At 42.1% G+C, this 20141-nt stretch overlaps 1 protein-coding gene across 5 annotated transcripts in view; it reads left to right on the plus strand.

Moving 5' to 3' along the window:
• The window catches only part of LOC135263761 (teneurin-4-like), a 243476-nt gene that overhangs the window by 104625 nt on the left and 118710 nt on the right, over positions 1 to 20141 (plus strand). For 2 of the 5 annotated variants that reach the window (XM_064352121.1, XM_064352122.1), the window contains exons 4-6: positions 1291 to 1512; positions 16954 to 17197; positions 20030 to 20104. In XM_064352121.1, the coding sequence (XP_064208191.1) occupies positions 1291 to 1512; positions 16954 to 17197; positions 20030 to 20104 (541 nt within the window). The remainder of the gene's footprint in view (positions 1 to 1290; positions 1513 to 16953; positions 17198 to 20029; positions 20105 to 20141) is intronic. The other 3 variants (XM_064352123.1, XM_064352124.1, XM_064352125.1) reach the window with 2 other exon arrangements.

Below are 20141 nucleotides of genomic sequence, written 5' to 3' on the forward strand. Positions count from 1 at the left end.
GTTTATAAAGTTAAAACCTAAATTAATTGTGGTGAGCCTACATAGTGGCTGGTATTCCTGTGCTATGTTATGTTTTTCTTAGCTGAAAGCTGATGGATTTACTAATCATATTGTAATTGTGTCTCATAAGGTAAAATGATTACAGTTATTTGAGACATTTAAAATTTGACAGAAGATTAGCACATTCTTCTTCCCGAGGTGCTGGGAAAACAATCGAAATTAAGAATGATATGTAGCTGAGATTTTTCCATCAAAACAAAAGTGACACTTGAAGCACTTTTCAGGAATAGGGTGCTTCCCTGCAGTACTGGTACTTAAGGACTACATCCTCCAGCATGCCACAGAACAGTATCAAATATTAATCACACAGTATAGGAGCACTGCAGCAATTTCACTTTCTGCGGACGAGATGAAGAGTGGAGACACTGAGGAGAAGCACCTCAAGCTAAGAACCTGGATGGAAACCAGAGGCTGGAGGCTACCAATCTGACATGAGCCAAGCCTAGTGTCTGCTGTTTGAAGGAGGAATGCATTTGTTGAGTGTGCAGTACTGTAAGGTTTGTTGCGGCAATGTCAAAAGGATTTGCAAGGAGATGCATTTAATTTCTTGAGAAGTAAATATTCGGTAGTCTGAAACTTGTTGCAAGTTCTGTCCATTGGTCTTAGATGTGGAATCTTAACATCTGCAAAGTTTCAAAAGTGACTCCTGGAGATACGGTTTTAAATCCTATCTCTCTCTCTCTCTCTCTCTCTCTCTCTTCTTTCTGTCTTCTCTTTCTTTATCCTGTCTTCAAAGATTGTGGTTTTTTGTAAATGACTTTTAAAAAATGAAGTTGTAGCGTGGCTATAGCTGATTTTGTGGCTGATGTGAAAGTTCTTTGATGTTTTCATCCCTCCCACTAGACATTATTATTTATCAACAGGCATGTGACTATTGTGTTTTTTCTTCTTTAATTGATGCATTCATCAGCTACATTGTGTACATTCTCTTATTTCCATATGCATTAGTTTAAAAAATGTGCTTTCCTGGGAAATATTCAAATTGATGTTTGCAAATTCAACAGCAGAAATCCTCATTATGTTTGTCATTTGGAAATCTACAAAAAGCAAAAGCATCTGAAGCTATTGAATTCATCAATTCATATCTTATTGTTCAGAAATGCATGACTGTTTCATTATTCTGTGACTCTGTTAATTCTTGCATGCTATGTGCTGTCTTCCTCTGTGGTGTTTTCTGTGAATTGTGTTTTATTTTTTGCCCCTGTGTTTGTCTGTGTTTGTGATCCACAGGTCCTCCTTTGCATTGTTCCTCTGCCTCCTCTAGCCCTGTTGAGCAAGGCCTCTCCCCTCCCCCTTCCTTTGAAGCCAATGAGAGCCGGGGAGGGTTGCTAGGTAACTGTGTCACTCAGCCAGCCCAGGACTCTGACTCTGAAGAGGAGTTTGCCCCCAATTCATTTTTAGTTAAAGCGGGCTCTGGGATCCTCTATTCTCCTGCCCCTGTGGCTGCTGACGGTGAGTTGGGTCTTCAAACTCTTGTTGTGCTAGCTGGAGGGCTGCAGTGTCCCCCCCGATGGTCCTGCTGTGTTCCTCACAGAATGTGTCATACTGTATGCTGCCGGTTTCCGGGGGGGGTCGTTTGAGGTGAAGCAGATGGGTCTCGTCCCGTTAACATTTTAAAGTTATTCCCTGGGTTGATGCAATGAACATTTCACACGGAGCTGTCCTGAGGCCAGTTTGGGGGTAGAGCATTTGCCAGGAACAAGGACAGCTGTCACACTCCTGTGACTGATTTTTACAGGGAGTTTAGTGCGTAGGAAGGAAAGCCAGGCACAACCGCTCTGGTTCACGTAGATCAGCTGTTAACTAAACATTATCCCTGGCAAGTGCTCAAGGAAAGGGACATACAATCGATCTTCATGTGTGCATTCCTTTCCTGGCAAATATTGCTATTAATTTTTTTTCATGGTTCTACATAAGCACCTGAGGTGAAATTCCTCATTATAGTGCTTCATCATGTGTCTTTTTGGGAAATGCTTTGGGAAAATTATTGACTTTTTCCTTTTTCGAAATGGCACAAAATTTATAGCAAGAATTGCATGAGTAGGAAAATGTCTCGGGTTAACCACTACTACAGTGTGATGTGGCTGGAGAGAGTGTCTGTCGTTGCAGTCCTCACCACCTTTTGCATAGCATTCCTTGTGTCCTGTGGTTGGTTCGAGTGTTCTGGACTTGATTTAACTCCAGCGCTTTTGGCCCATTGAGAGCAGAATGAAGTTAGGACCTTTCCAGTTCTTTCTGTTTGCCTTGATGCATTTTAGCATTTGCTCATTTCTGACATTCTGTTCAGTAAACCCAAATCCGCCATTGGCCCCCCTTCATGGATTGGGAATACGAACCTGGCAGGTTTGCCGTGAGATGGCTGTCATGGACAAATTGGACCCTTCTGTGGTTTATGCCAGAAGTAACCTCTTGCTTTGTACAGAGCCTGTGACTGTCACTACAAGGCTAAGTGTTTGAGTTCTTCTCTGACTGTGGACATGCTGCACTCACATTTGCAGTTCTTTGACTGTTACTGTTATGTTTTGATTTGCTTTGACTCAAAGTGAGAGTGACAAAATGTGTTTGCTAATGTGGCTGTCAATGTTTCATTGAATAGTTTTCCGTTGTTTTGGCCGTGGCTAGTTTGTTAAGTTTGACAGGCTTGTCGCTAATTGACTGAACAGTGGAAAAGGAGAAGTGCCACTTCAGTGGTGTGTTAATGAGAACAACAGTGATCTGTAGTTATTCTGTTGCTTCTATTATAATAATAATAATAATAATGATAATAATAATAATAATAAGAAGAAGAAGAAGAAGAAGAATCATCATCGTCATCATCATCATCATAATAATTATTATTATTCAAAATTTTATAGAGAAAATTTAATACAAGGAAACAATGAGCTCAAAGTCCTTCACACTGGAATTAGAAGACATGCATGAGAATGGTTGTGAACTTGTGCAATGAGTGCAGCAATGATGATGTACAAATGAGAAATTTGAGCAGTACTAATGTCTTAAGCCTTTAAACAATTGTTCTGGATCGATTCAACCTGCATTTTCCTCAGCTTTCTTAGCTTGGTAATTAATTGCAATATCAAATGTAAATTATTATTGAAAATATTATTTTCCCTGGTAATTTTCATTTGAGGACTTTAGAAGCTAAAATTCACATTCCTATGTATACTGTACACACACAGACACACACAGACACACACACACACACTTTACTGAGTTTAATAATAATTTTAAGATGAGTCTGAATGTAATCTGTAGAAGTAGGCATATTTACACTGAATCAGTATGGCCTGTATCTGGGGCCTGGATCAGTTTGCCTTAGACAGTATAGACACTGAACACCCATTTGTTCACGGTGCAGGCCACCAGCTCAGCCCTGGGTGGAGTTGCGACGACCACAGCAAGAATCATGGGAAACCATCTTACGTATCCTTACGGAAATGGTGTTTATCCAAATATATTTTAAATGAGAGGTTTTAGAAAATAATATAATGATAAGTATATTTCACAACAGTATATTTTGAAAGTAAATCACTTCCATGGTACTTATGCTTTTCAGCCGTTGAAATGTGACTGAAAAAAAGAACATAATCTCTTAACTGTCAGCATAATCTTAACTGTCAGCATAATCAGCATGATCTCAAATTTTTGTATTCAGTAACAATTAGAGGATCACCATGGCTTAAGAAGAATAGAAGTGGTTATTGGTAGCTATTTAAAGGTCTCTTGGGGAAGAAGCCAGAATTACAAGCTTATCCGTCCTTGGCTACTTGTAATTAGGAGGCTGTTTCTTTTGAGAGAAAGATGCACTGTATGCAAAGACAATCACGTAAATAATTGATTGGACTCTGCTTGTAGTGTCCACAGCTTTGTGAAGGGAGAGGGGGTAGGGAGGGACTATTGTCGGGGTTGTACTTCCTGTCCGGTTATTGCTGAGGGTTGTGCTTCGCTCACCCAGCAACGTTCTGTTGGTCAGCATGTACCCAGAGGGATGTTGAAGGGAAGTGGTGAGAGGATCTTTGATTTGCTCTGAAATGTAGGATGCCTTCAGGTGTCTCAGTGTGGTGGAGTGGGAAGTCATGGACCTGCTGCCAACCACTCAACAACTCCCAGTCTGCTTCAGGCACTCAATGGCTGCAGTACTATATAGTCATATGCAGTAGGTTAACATGCCTGATGGCAAACAAAAAATGTACATACATACATACATAAAAAAACCATGTTTCATAGGATAAGCTTAATTTTTTTTACTGAATTTAGGTTCATTTTTTGAAAGAACCTAAAAATTTTCAGTTGAGAAAACCTAAAAAATACAGGCGTAACATGCATTTACATTTTAAGTTTATACAATGAAGCCTTTTTTCCCTCATATATACGTATATACGTATACGTACCACCTTTGCCTTGTCATGGTTCATGTTATCCTGTTGTATATTGGACTGTTAATTTCTGTTTTAACAGAGAGTAAGGAGCAGTCACTTGCTCTACCACTTTCATGTACACAGATTTTCATTTTCCTTGTGCACAAACCCAGCTAAAGCCCATGAAAAAAACACCTCTCATCTTAATGGGCCTTTCACCTCTATATCTGATGATATGTAAATATGCAGTGCATTATGCAAATTGAACTTACACTTAGTTTCTGTTCACTTATTTTATATTGTTTTCTCCACTATTAGCATAAGAGCTGACAACACAAGGGTGCAATTTAAATTATAGACAGAAAGCATCCCATTTGTTCAGTTTTGCCTCCAAGTGAGATACGAGTTCAGGTACTTGGGCATATTTTGCTGCTTCTCTGGCCTTTTCTCAGTGTGGCAAATTGGCAGCTTTGTCTTCATTCACTTGTTGTTTCACCTCCTCCATTATTGCAAGTTTGTGTACTCGACATAAATAATAATTTCTGGCCCAACAAGTACTGTTCAGATCAAAAGGGACATATATTTAGCCTTCATTCATAATAGCATTTCTCAGTCACTTAATATATTTGCATTAATTTGTTGAAAAAGAAAACATATTTTTGTACTACTTGGACCATATTGGATTGTGCGCAAATGCAAACTTAGCTAAATTATTGACTCACCATTTATAAATTTTGAATGTCAAGAGATTTATATAAACCCAAGTTCAATGACTCTCGCTGGCACAACTATGGTCCTTATGTTGACAAATGCTGATAACAGACTCCAAAGACAATCAGAAGCCTTGAATCAAGACTAGATACTGAAAGCTCTCTTAAACCTGCACTAAGGAAGCAATTCAACACTCCTGACTAATCAGATACACCTGTGAAGCCATTTGTCTGAAATATGGTGTCCTGAAATGGGAGGGCTACATATAAAAAGTGCTCTTACTTCTACATGCTGTTATTTATAAACCAAAATGTATTAAAATACCCTTTAATAAAAGCTGTGAATCTGCGCTTTCACTGCACGTGCATTGTTTGATTGTAAATCTAAAATTGTGGAGTACAGAGCCAAATCAAGAAAATATGTCTTTGTCCCAAACATTATGGAGCTCACTGTATTTGCGAGTGAGCAAGCGTTATTTGCTTAAGGTTATGTTTGGTTTAGCCCTCCTTTTAAAAAAAGCCCCCATTACATTTTAAAATCCAAATTCTCTGGGCATATCTTGTTTTTCCATTATTCAAGGGATGGTGGTGAATTCACTACTCAACGGATGCCGGTGAGGTCCTGTGTTCTTTTTTTTTTTTTTTTTTTGTGGGGGTGAAGCGTATCTCCCACCAGGGGGGCTAATGAGCCTGGCAATGCCCTTAGAGAGTGCTCACTGAAGCCTGTGCTCATTGTGGCAGCATGTGTTTCTCTGTGGCCCCTGGCTTTCTCGCAGGGTCTGCCCCTGTAAAGCCTCTTACCGGGAGTCTGCCTGTGGGGGCCAGCTCCCCCACTGTGCCAGAGATATTACAAACACAGCGTTCCTCTTCTTTATCGCATCTTTTCAAGAAGAGCAGCATGGGTCCCGGGTGCTGTTTTCTTCTATTGCAGCACGGATCTTCAGTTAAAGGGCCAGCGGTTTACCGCCCATGATGGCACCCCCCCCCCCCCTTGTGGTTGAGGGGGAGGGGGGGGGGTGTGGGAGTTGTGGAAAGCACTGTGCGACTGTGAACTGATTCTCATGCAGCAGTGTGAAACGTTACCACCAAAAGGTTTGGCTCATGTGGGTGTGGCTCGTGTGCGCCAACCTGCAACTAGCTCCTGTGGTTTTCTCGGTGCTTGTTGATCGGTGGTCTTTCATCACCCCGACCCTCTTTCACAGAAGTGTGTGAATCCAGAAATCAGTGCCATGCAATTGAGGAGCACTGACCATTTTTTTCTCCTTGCTTTGGTTTCTTGGGGCTGAGCTGGCTTTTTTTCTGTGAAGAAAAAACACTTACCGGATATGATTTGCCACACAGTAATGGCTGTGGTGTGTTTCTTCCCTTCTCTTATTAAGAGAGGCAGACCAGGGAAACAGTGACACCTCCTACAGGTTTTGTAACTCCCACTTAGAGACTTAATATATCCATAATCCATACTTGTGGCATGCGTTTTGTCCTACCTAGATATGGGTCAGGTGGCCAAAGCAAAACAGAATAATATCTCTGAATCACATATATTCTAAGAAAGCAGGGCTTAAGTATCTGGCGAGAGTTGCAGAATCTTTTTTTGTGATCAACATTTTATTGCTTTTTGCATGCATACGTGCATACATGCACATAGTATAGTGAGTTTAACGCAGAATCTGCTGCGGCGAGATGTGAGGGAATGTTTCGTTTGCCCGCTCAGCTGCCCGCATGGGGCAACAGTTGGTCAGCCTGGCAGGCTCTTCCGATGAATAGCATGTCGAATCATCCGCATCATTGCTTTGATTGGGCGTCCAGAGACGAGACACATCCCCTTCACTGATGAGGTGTGCCTTTTCCAGCTTTGGCTGACCACCTGTTATTTTTTTTGTACACCGTCTTTCATCTCCTCTTCAGGCAGCCTTAATATGAAGATCGTTGCCAGTTGATCAGAGTAGGTGCTTGTAATGTAAGAAGCATTGTTTGTGGCTTACATGTAATTACCCATGCTAAGCACAATAAACAATGTGCAATGGTCAGATGGATGTAAGGGACTGGGTTAGGGAAAGAAAAAATGCTGTCTGTCATACCGATGACTTGTGCCTTCCCTCTGGAAAAGGGTTCTCAGATTTTCATCAAATATTTATCCCATTGCTGGTCATGGATGGAGGAGCACATTCACCCATTGGTTTCTGTATAAAAAGCGAAGATTACAATAAAATGCAACATATTGAAATACAACAAAGCAATTGTAACCACTTTCAGAAATTGAAAGGTATTTTTAAATAATACATGGCTTTAAGATATATTTAGAATTTTATTTTCTACCTTAGTGTATGTGATTGCAGGATATTGCAAGCATTTAACACCTCATCCTGCTGGTCTTTTTTAATCTCAGAAAGCAGTCATAGCCCCTCTGAATCATCTCTCTACATCTGTGCGCACACATAGTCAATGACCTGACTCAGGAACACGAGCAACCATTTGAAAATGGTTCCATTTCCAACAGTATAAGTGAAGGGTTCCGGTTTGATCCGGTTCTGTTCAGGCATCTGCTGCCCTCAAAGCTCAAGCAGAAAAATCTTTCTGCTTCCCACAGCCTGGGAGCTTCCCACCTCAAAACCACAATGACTGTTTTTCTGTGAAACCCTTTTCTCCACGTCGACCGCACGGTTCACGGGGTTTGGTGAATAGCCGTATCTTAGGCGAGGGCGGTTATTTCAAGGACGGGGCCACGGCTGCGGTGTCTTCACGGCGTTTCCTGAGGAAAAATAAAAATGCTTATCCTTGATTTCTGCCTTAGCTTCACTGTGTCAACAAAGCTGTTACCCAGAGCCATAGACTAGATCAAGGACACCCACACTCGGCCTGAGCCCGGATCACACGGGGCCTTCAGCCACTTTCAGATAAAAGACGGCAATGAAGCTCAGTTTTTATGCAGTCTCCTCATTGTCTGCGTAACACTGTTTATTCAGACAATGGGGACGACAGAAAGAGGAGGCTGACAGCCATGAAGGATTTAGAGAAAAATTTTAGACTGGTACTGTGCTCATTTTGCCCATTTATTGTAAAAAAAAACAAACAAAAAAAACAACTCAACTCAACAGTTGTTTTTCATTGTTTTTGGCTCACAGCTCAAGTCAATGACCGTCCACACATAGGTAATATTCAAAAAATGACTTGTTAGAGTTCATTCAGTTTTGATTATATTCAGTGTAGAACATATTTGTGGGGTGGTGGTTAACGGCCAGGACCCATATTCGTAAGGCATCTCAGAGTGGGAGCACTGAGCTATGATGAGCTTAGCCTTTTATCTCATAATGGATAAGGTTACAATGTGGACAGGAGTAACCTAATCTGACATCAGCACTCCTACTCTCATGCTTTATACTGGTTTGGGGACTGCTGTACTGTCAAGATACTAAAGGTTTTAGCTTAGTTTCCTGCTCTAAAAATTCATAATAATATTTTAAAGCAACAATATATGTCTCCCTACAGCAGGGGTGTGAAACTGTATTGCCTGTGGGCCACAGGCTGTGGGGTTTTTGTGGTTTCTTTTCAATCAGCTGACAGTTAAGGCCTGGAGAACATGGTGTGTGGATTCTTTAGCCAATCAATGATTTAAATGAACCACTGATGCTGAGAACACAGCAAAAGCCAGCAGACACTGCTGCCCTCCAAAACTGGAGTTTAACACCTGTGCCCTAGAGGAAGATATATTCTAAGCAAATACATTAAAAAGTACTCACGGAAGGAACTTTTGACTGCCTTTGTAATGGGTTTCCTAACCGTCTGTCTGTAGCCTGGGGAGTCAGTCTAACAATATTAAAGAGAACCTCATACTGAAGCATGGGTTTAGTTTTAGTGTATGCTATATATTTACTGCTTCAAACTAATGGCAGCATGAGTGGTCATATGGCTGGGGTTGTTGGAAAATGGCTGCGAAAGTAACCATCTGTCTGTCTGACTAATGATATATTCCATGTACAAAATGAGGGCAAATACAACATGGCCTGTATCTGGATTTCTGACCTTTTTAAATCTCTTAATGAGTGGCTTTAGAAATCCGTGGCATACTTGCCAACATTGTGGGATTACTGAATTTTTTCACTCTTGCCATAACTGTTCTGGGTGCTTAAAAGCATGTTAAAGGAGTTTTCTTTTCATTTTTATCTCAGTTCAATTAAGTTTTATTTGCGTAATGATTTTACAGAGACATTGTCAAAGACGTTTTACATAGGAAATTTCAGTGTCTTTGTGCAGGGTGATTCTTTGAGAAGTAGGCTTGTATCTTGAAGGCTGTGAGGTTGAATCCTTGAAGGGACAATGGCATCCTACATTTGAATGAGGAAGCACTTTTATCTGTAAATAACTAAAACCATGAGAACATAAGAATGCAAAATTAGGAGAACAGGCCAGTCGGCCCATCTAGGCCGCATCAAGCCAAGACTTTTACATCTCTAGCGTCTCCTTTACTACTGAATGCCATAGCAAGCTGTTCCACACACTGACAAGTGTGTGTAAAAAAAAATAAAAAACCGAAAATGTCCTGATATCTGTATAGAACCATTGTTACGTAATATGCGTGAATGTTATCTGCTGTAGGTGAGACTGCCGAAGCTATGAAATGATTCATGCTTTGACATTATCATGTCCTCTGATATTTTTATAGCATATTATCGAGATAGCGGCGGCTCTCTTTGTCTCTGTCTGCACTGAGGGAAAGCAGCAGTGGCGTCTTCCATCAACAAACTAGTAAACTTGTCCTTAGTGCTTCCGTGACAGCCAGCACTTGTCAGAGGTCACTTTTGGTCTTGATGGGAGCGAAGAAAGGTTGTGCGGTGTTTTTTTGTTTGGCTTTTTTTTTTTTTTTTGTTGGCTTGTGTTTATTGGATCTCGGGAACAGTTTGATTAAGGGGACAGATGATTCTGGTCCCTCGATAAGCCTTTCTTGGCAGGCGTTTTCCGGGAATCAGTCATCTTACCGTGCCGAATGGGGAGAAGAACCCCTCGGAGGATAATAAGTGGGGGCCCATCCAGCGCCGGCTCACACCGCTTACCTGCTTCCCCGGGATAATTGGCAATCTGCTGCGGTGGATATCGGCGCAGTAAAGGCGGGGGGACCATTAAGGGCGAGAGGGAGCCTCATCACTTCAGGCCGCTGCTTGATTGATGAGCGCCTCGGCAGGCGGGGAAATAGATGGATGCACTGCGCCGATCGGGACACTCGCACGGCGGGGAGGGCGGGGCCACGGCGTGCACGCGGAGTTGCGGCTTCATCTCGCCGAGATAGGAGAGAGGGATTGTTTTCAGATGGAGAATAAATGAGTGCAGGTCCCATCCACACCAGCCAGAAAGACCCCCTCAACAATCAGAATAATAATTTTTAATAGTTACACACAACGAAGCAAAGCAAACTTGTGTTCTCTTACATAATTAACATGATGATTTACATTTTAACCAAGTGTATTCATTTAGTAGACTGCCTATCAAAAGTTTTTAATATGCAGCTTTAACATCCAGTCCACGCCTGCCTGATCTACAAGCAGGGTTGCTAAATAGAGATGAAACACAGACCCCTAACCAACCAAACCCTCCCATACTCTGGGTGACCCGGTTGCTGATTGCACATCGCCCTATGGAGCTACTGGCCCGTCAACACTGGTACAGTTTGGATTTGATCTGAGACCCTGGTGCACATCCGTGCTCCACAGCAACCCAAAATTTTACTATTTTCCTGTTTATAGTTTTGAAAACAGTAAGTATACACAAGGTCCTTTACTAACTCAAGGTTGGATGGACCCTGACCCGAGGGTTGACCAGAGGTCTGACCCGAAATGTTTGTCCTCCATCTGCTGAGAATTTGCAGCTTCACCAGCCAGAACTCTTGAATTGGACCTGTCTGCCCTGGTGCATCTCGGTAACATAACGGAATGCTAATTAGCCTCTGTACACCGCCACGACCCACCAGGCCCGTTAGAGGTCAGGCTGGTGTGCTGAAGCCTTTAAATATGGTGATGTTGTAGAACAGCCGTTCCCAAAATTTGTTGAGCCCGCTGCCCATTTAATGAGGCAATACATTGTCTGTGACCGACCCCTTCTTAAAATGCAACCTACCATATGCTCAAGTATAGAATTAATCTGTTTCTCAGGTATGTCAGAAAAACTGCATGTGCACTGTAACACTGTGGGCTGTATTTTCTGGCCGGTGCATGGCGTGTTGAGCCGTTGCATTGGCAAAGTGGTATTTTTCCTGCGAGTCAGTGAAAATCACGCAGCACATCGTAATTTTAGTGCAGCTCAGCGCAATTTTTGTGTCGGTCTAGTCTGCGCCCGGCACCCTTGCCGCCGCTGGCTCAGACCCGGCCTGCGGCACAAATCACAGCCCAGCATATGACTGATTGCTCATTTAAGGGCTTTCCCATGCAATGCGTATGATCATAACCTATTGAAAAGCCAATCAAAGGTTTTTTTGTGGATCATGCTCCATGCGACTTGTTTTTTGTCATGTTTTTGACCTTCCTCATAGTCAATGCTACGTATGTTTGATTATTTTCTCTGTGTAGTCATGTAAATGGAGAAGAGTAAAGAAACCTTTTTCAGCCAATCTTCATTTTCTGTAGGCTTTGTGTCATTTGTTGGACAGTTATTAATCATGTGCAAGATGGAAACCAGGTTATATCTCTTCTATACCCTGCTATAAATATATGATCTATTTACATTAAATTTGGAGATGTTACTATCATGCCACATGCCGGGCATGGTTTTAACGTCTACACATGGAATGTAACTTGGTGTTTCATTGCTTAGCACTGTCTGTAAGCAAGTAACACAAGTAAATCCTATGCTTATTTGGAACAAGAAGATAAATGATTGAAATAAGTGTATTTAAAGCATGACAAAATCACAACTCATCCAGTCCCGCTCAGTTCAGTTAACCCATGCAATTGTTATGAATTAATGACGGACTCATGCGTTATAATTATTTTATTTTATTTTGGTCACGAAAAGTCCAACATTCAGTAGCCACGCCCAGTGTGCCATTGACTGAACCCATGCACTGACATTGATTCTGGAAAATAGAGCCCTGTATGTTCAATGTGTATAACTAGCACAGTATTTAATTTGACTGGTGTGTGAATGTCAATGGAAAAAGTATATTAACAATACCATAATGTCCAGCAAGTCCCCCCCCCCCCACCCCCATTTCATGACACAATTAAAAATCCCTGTCACTACTACTATTGGTTTTGGTTTCTGAGTCCATGGTTTGGGAATTACTGTCATCAAGAACAGAGAGAGGGAGAGTAAGCAAACAAATCTAGCAATCACAACTTTATTGAACAAAAAACATGACATTTAATTGATTTCAGGTTAAAAGATACAGTCTGTGGGAATAACAAGATTGTCGACCTGGGTACGAGTCTTCATCAGTTAATTCACATCAAAGGACCTACCCAGGTGAACAAATCGAACAATGAATCGGAGATTTAATAGATTGTTAAAGATGTGTGACCAGCACAATTAAAAGACATTTATAAGTTAATAAATTAACATTTGTGTTCAACAGTTCTCATATTCCTGGCGCTAATAAAGCAAAATCATTGTATTTCCCATTAGTGTGGTGCATGTACAACAATTCTATTCTTTAAGGTATAATTACTATCTGTTTTATGTGGGATGGACTCATGGTTTTCTGCCAGTGCATTGGTACTGTGTGTATCATATTTTGTGCCTGCTTGAGGGGACACTGTTAGCTGTAGACCTGGGTAAAATATCTCAACTTGTTAAAGTATTTCAAATAGATATTTGACCCAGGTCTGGGTAGTTGAATTTAACGGATCACTCCATCACTCTGGGTGTCACAGTCTGGGTGAAATGCAAAGCTCCATATTCTTGAAGCTTGTTAATCAGATTCACTGTTGACAACTGACACTTTCTTCACCTTTCAAATATTACACCTCTGTCACCCCATACAACACCTCAGGAAATGGTACCTTGTCGCTTTAGTAGATTATATGATGTGCTAGATTAGGGGTGTCCCGTTTGATCTGAAAAAGGGCTGGTGTGGGTGCGGGTTTTTGTTTTAGCCCATCACTAAGAAACCTGATTTTACTTATAAAGGTCTTGATTGAAGACCATGATTAGTTAGTTGAAACTGGAACTGAAACTTTGAATAAACTGAATAGACTACATGACAGCTGTGTGAATTGTAACCGGTTTGTGTATGTCTCCTGCTCACACAAACCACCAAAGCTGTGCATTCTCTGTGGGAATGAGAGAGAGACAGTGTGTATGTAAAAGTGCACCCCAAATAGCAGGATCAGGGGAAGAGAGACACGTGCTGAATTTGTTTTAACTGAAGAAATTACTTAAAAAATGCATTTTGTATTTCCTTAAATACCTTTTCCATTTTGTGTTTCACACTTTTCTCAGTGTGCCTGTAATATATGATACATTTTGCCTATATACTCCTTTGCCTATATAACAAAATCATTTAATTTAGAAATACAACTGTTGAAATGGATTCAGTTGTGTCTTTTATTTCAAGAAAATAGCTTTGCAACATATGGTTTCATAGATGCTGGGCGTCAGGCTTGGCAGAAATAGAAAGTACAAAAACGCAGCCTTTCTAGTGTTATGATGTATCTGCTGGTTTGGAAGTCTTGTAATGGCAGAAAGTGGAGCCATTTAACAAGAGTGACATCATTCTTTAAGGTGCGACTATGTTCATTTTCTTGTTGTGGGCCAATGTATTAGGCTTTATGAGACACATTAGGAAGGAGACAGATAAATGATTCTTAAGGTGAGGATTAAAAACGAAATAATGATTTTTGGATGAAGTTCCTCTATAACTGCCTGGTTCTCCAATCCATGTAGACATAAGGTGCACATCTCCACTCCTGGAAAGCTGGTGTATATGCTAGTTATTCCGGCTTAATTTTCGAAGCAGTTGTGTACAACTAATGCTGTTTCATTCCCGTATTAGACACCAGTAAAAAGTGTTCACCAAGGGCATGTGTACCTTGCTGCTGTAGCTGACCATTTAAAAAAAAAAAAAAAAAAAGGTGAAAAACTGATCAAATAAAAGATCTGGCTAATTTGAAATAATTAAGACAGGAAATTGGCTTGAAATCTTGAAATGGATCAACCACAATCATCTTGAGCTAGACATCATACTGAAATTTCCCAAGATTCCTGGCATTGTGACTACGGTCAGCAGAGTGCCACAGATCGATTAAGACACTGTAGCTTGGATGCACAGGTAAAGATTGGATCAAGGATTAACATCAATATGGTGTAGCTGGCAACAGAGGTCAAAATTAGCATTCCAAGACAAGACATGATATGCTGATGCTCCAATGTAGGGGTGGATAACCCCAGTCCATCAATGCCAATTCCTGGGGGCTGGTCTCCTGTTCCCATCATGCATCGGGCCATACTCTATTTGAATCTCAGTTTGAATAAAAAGCCGTCATTCATTTGAATTTGAATTTCTGGAAATTATTGTGTTGTGCATAGCCCTGGAAAAAAATGTTTCTAGTTAACTGATGCTTGATGTTCTTTCTGTATTTTAATGTAGTTCAGATATCACAGAGACTTCATTTAATTGGGACTTGGGGCTTGATATGGGCGCAACTTCTCTGAGCAATTTATTTAGTAAATGGTTCTAAAGTCCAGTAAAGGTTGACCTCCTGATCTTTTTCAAGGAGCGAGTTTTAGACCAGCCACACCCTGCGGCTCTCCAGGACCAGGATTGAGGATCCCTGGAGTAGGGCATCAAACTCATTTGACCCTCGCACTTTGCAGATTGGCTGAGAGTGTTAAAAGGCTAGGTCCTTCACATTTGTTAGCTTGCTGCTGTCAAAGTCAGGACATACTGTATGACCACATGGGATTTCTCTTTCAGCAACATGGTGATTGTAGTCACTGGTAGCCTACAATTTAAACCATGATACTGTGGATTAGCTTTCCACACAACATTTATGTAAAGCTACTCTGGATATGGTTGCTACCCAGCTATCATGTTAACCAGTGTTGCTCACTTTGAAAAGTGTCAATTAGCTGTAATGATCTGTTCAAACAATGGTGACAGATTTGTCACCATATTGAAGTAGGGAGTCAGTAAATCTGCATAGCATTCCCCCCCACAATGTTATTTTTTTGTTGTTGCCTATAGTCGCTCACCGCTAGTCACCGCAAGGTTTTGTGACGGTGTAACCATCTTGAAAAATATGTGGTAACCATGGTTATACGGTATGAGTTAGTACTAAAAATACACTCCTACAAATTGATGGAAATAACCAATATTAGCGTGTATATACTTTTACATTTTTTTAAATTAAGCATGCTAGCATGATTGGTTTATTAAACACAAAATATCTTGACATATATTATGTATTTCCAAAACATTTGAAAAAGACATGATATTATTTTTTTGGCTGTCTTGCCCACCCTTCATTTCCCTCCATCTGTTCACACCAAACTCAGCTTCATGAGCAAACAGATCATTTCAGAGACCCTTAGAAGAAATGAGCAACTTGAATTATAAGGCTTTATCAAAATTTCAACACAGTGAAACAACATGAGGGAAAAAAAGAACTGTAGAGAAATCCTCACCTAGCGACAGTGTTTTATCTTGAATCGTTCAAAAATGAATCACAAACAGGCCCTTGGCAGTATCGGCTTCATCCTCCAAAAAGCTGGATTAGGCTGATAATGAAAACACAGTTGATAATGACAGATTGTCACTGTCAGAGATAAATAATAGTGTTTGTGGGAATATCTCCTACAGAAGTGACAAGCCCTACAGTTTTTTTTTTTTTTTTTTTTTGAGGTGTCAGCCTTAGTGAACATTTATGCATTGGCTACGACAGCAGGCGTTTAGCTCCACGGATCAGACACGGCCGAGCACCCCGGCTGTGTAACAGAACACCTGACGTGAGGGTGGCGATGTGAACGTGGCATACCGAAAGTAGCACGTTTTCCTTTCCCCCACCTATGAGGGCGATGGCAGGAAGGAAGCAAGTGTCAGAGGGAAAGGAGGGAATGAGGGAAATGGGTGTAGCAGAGAAAGGGAAATATGCTAAAGAGATGGCAGCGTTTTAGTGGGAGCTGCAGTGCTGTGGGTGCTGGGGAGGGGGGGGTGCTCTCTGCAGTGGCATAATAAAAAGCTCTCAGTGTCGGAAAGTGTGCAGCTAATGCTAATGTGTTGTTCCCTGGGACAGCGAGCTTCCTAATTAACTTGACTCCATCAGGATAGCGAACGCCGTCCAAATATGGGGTGGCAGGTAAAAAGCCAACGGTGACCATGCTGGCTCAAAATGAGATCACCTATCTGTCTGTCATGAGCACGGGCCAGATGTCTGATGCAGGGTGGCTGGTGGAACACTGTGGCAGCCATGTTGCCTCAGAATTAGACCACCTATCTGTCATGAGCACAGGCCAGATGTCTAATGTGGGGTGGCAGGTGAAATGTGGTAGTGGCTGTGTTGGCTCGAAATTAAACCACCTATCCATCATGAGTGCAGGCCATATGCCTGATTCAAGGTGGCACTTGGAATGCTGCAGAGGCTGAAAGACAAAATAGTGTTGAAAGACCTAATAGCTGAGCATGAAATAAAATACCGGGATCTAATCTGAAAAGGGGTCAGAGAACAGCTTTCTAATCTGAAAAGGGGTGACTGCTGTACTTCTGAAATGGATTGATTCATATTTTTTAATCCTAAAAAATGTTCTGAACAGAGTAATTCAAACACAGATTCTGAAGGTGGGGTTATATCGTATATAGAGCACAGTGGTTTGGATGAAGGATCTCTCTCTCTCTCTCGTTCCAGACAGCGCCTTCCAGAACATTCCTCGGCTCCGGACTCCTCCCCTCCCGCTCTCACACTCTCACTCTCCCAGCCAGCATCACGGTGCTTCCGTGGACTCCCTGAACCGGGGTGCCTACACCCCCCACAGCAACCCCAGCCCGGCCCCCACTGACCCCTCCTCCATCCTGCCAGAGGGGCCTGGCAGCACCCAGGACAGTGCCCAGGACAACTGGCTGCTCAACAGCAACATTCCCCTGGAGACCAGGTATCCTAGCGTGGCCCGGGAACCAGTATAAGAGCGGCTTGCCTCCATTGCTTGATTATACCATGAAGAGTCTTTTAAACAGGAAACGCACCCTTGTCTGATGTGTAGCATACATCTCTCTCTCTCTCTCTCTCTCTCTCTCTCTCTCTCTCCCCCCCTCTTTCTGTCTCTCTCAGTCTTTCTCTCTTTATCTCTCTCCCACATAAATACACACTCAGGCACACACATACATGGGCCCTGTATTCTCTGTTCAGTCTATCTGCAATTTTGAGTTGTGATTTCATGCAAAAATAGTTTTTTCCTGTTTTTATTTTTTACACAATGGCCTAGATTCAGTGAATGGAAAAGTCATTTTTTGATTCGCAAAAACACAGCTTGGAGACTTTTTGTTGAATGCTGAACTCGTCAGTCAACATGTGTTTTGAAGAAAAAAACAAATACAGTTCATTGTGAGCCAAAAAAAAGAAATTTAAGGACAAAAGCTGATTGAATTCAAGCCATTGTTTCTCTTCAGTCTTTGTGACTGCCAAATGCACAATGTTGTGTAACAAACAAAAGCGTGCATGCTTAAATGTATTACCCCAAGCTGAGAGGAAAATGTGTGCAGTAATGAGGCTGAACAGGGTGCCTGTGTCAAACCAACACCAGCCACTTCCCAAACCCTCTACCCCCTCATTATAACACATTGTCAGATCTTTTCATGTTGACAGAAACAACCCCCCAAATTAAAGCCAGGGAATTATCCCTTCCCTGTGCATGCACTGACCAACGTGCTTCCTAAGTTCACTCAGAAACAAGAGAAAAGTGACTTTACTTTGTTGCTTCTATGACACAAGGCCACTGAGTGGGTAGGGTCCTGAATCGTCTGCTTTCGGATTGTTATCTGAGTGGATATGAGACACTTTCAAGAACCTGGGACCTCCCAAAAATGGAAGGGTTTGATGCACAAATACCATTCACTTTTCCAGTGCATCCTGACAGAAATTGGTGAGGTGGAGATGTACTGTACGAGGAGAAAGATATGTGTTGCTGTTTTTTTCACCATATATTTTAAAAAGTTTTTGTTACATTATTTATTTGCTCCACACACATTTATCCAGGGCGGTTAACAGTAAACAGCTTTGCATTTTTACACATTTATCTATTTCCAGCTGCTGAGGTTAATGTACTTGGCCATCTACATAGTTCATATTTTCAGAGTTAAATGGTGCTGAAAGCTGCTTGGAATATTGTGGGCAATATGGATTGGAACTAGCAACCCCTATCTGGATCCATTTAACAAATTACCGTCAGCTCCGATTCTGGATTTTGCCTTTCGTTGATCTTTATGAAGTTACACAGGAGGATTTTTTTTTAAATTCCCAATCACACGCTCCTCCAATCAGATTAAAAAAAGGAAATATTCCACTTATATTGACCCGAACTGAAAGGCCTGTACATCAACACCCTGCTGAGCATTTCCACACACATGTTATGGTTTTACACCATCCCAGCTTTGGATGTCAATAAAGTGGCAATAAAGAAGGCCACCAGCTGAGAGGTCACACTGCCAGGGCGGTGGCTGATGAGGAAGGACAAATGCATCCAAGGCCTTTCAGCCACAGAGAAGCCCCTGGAGATTTGCAGACACTCTTTCCCAGGCAGACGGGGCCTGCCGTTAGCTCCCGGCAACTTAGGAGACACCGAATGACAGTTGAGTTACGGAGTTGATTTAGTGCCCGATTACGCTGGACCTCGGCACGGCAGTCTGTTCCTCTGTCGTTGTGTGAGAGCAGTTCACTCAGCGGGAAAATGAACATTAATGTTCGATTGTGGAACGACAGTTAGGAACCTAATGAAGGATCGCGCGCCACCGAGGATTCTGGGCTACCGTATTCCCGGGAAGGTATTCCCAAAGGAGCGGGCACAGGTGGCTCGGCCCTGGTGCGCCAGCCCTGAGAACAACCCCGACTCAGTGCGGATTAGCTGCCTGCGCAAGCTTCTCTCAATTAGGGTGCTGCTATTTAAACCTTTAGGGACACCTTCCGACGTTCCAGATTTGGAGCAGAGCCAAAGAAGTGAATCATTTGCCAACAGTTTTCGCAAGGAAGGATTCAGTGGCTGCCTAAAAAAAATCTCAGCCATGTGGGTTTAACCCAGTCTCCATCTGGAGGAGTGCCCAGAGATGTCCTTTCCCTCCACTTTTTCGATTCCGTTCCAAAGCCTCCCCCCACCTGTCTTGTTCATTAAAAGTGCAATTTTCCTCCCTGGGCACATCGCGTGGTAAACAGACTGCTGAACTAGCGTGCGTCTGGAACAAAATGAAAGCAAAGTCTCCCTTTTCTCCTGTTGATTTGTGGCTGTTCGGCATGCACGTTACACGTTGACGATTCATTCCTCCATGACATTATCTGGGCTCTCCCTTATGGAACGGTTCCTCCTTCACACCACGTGCCACATTAATACACAGGGGTGTACATAAAATTTGGCTTGTTATGGATTCTTTTCATGGGGTGAGTAACCTGCTAGCTGGACCAACAATTCCGGAGTGTTTCAGTGTTTATTTTTAAAAGGCAGTGGCAAAGCAGAACGCAATATTCGGAACACTCACGTGGGATTGGGCCTGTGACTATGCCCTGCCAGGTTGTGTGCACATGTGATGCAAGCTGTGTGTGTAGTGAACTGTGTGTTAAAATTGGGCATGTGCCGCTGCCTTCTTACGTTTTTAAGTACCTTTTTAAATAAATATGTGCCCTCCGCAGCCACATTCTTCATAAAGCTGTAGAATATGTAAAAACTTGGAGGCATGATTGTACATGATGCATATGTTTTCTTTTAATTACAATCTCAAAGGACCCAGAATACTCTATTGTTTATCAGAGAAGAGCGAGACGCATTCAGAGAAGGGCAGGGATCATTCAATACAAGGTATGGGGCATTCTGGGAAAGGCCAGTGTGCTCACTG

This window comes from Anguilla rostrata, chromosome 9 (genome assembly GCF_018555375.3).
Source record: "Anguilla rostrata isolate EN2019 chromosome 9, ASM1855537v3, whole genome shotgun sequence".
NCBI classification, from domain to species: Eukaryota; Metazoa; Chordata; class Actinopteri; order Anguilliformes; family Anguillidae; genus Anguilla; species Anguilla rostrata.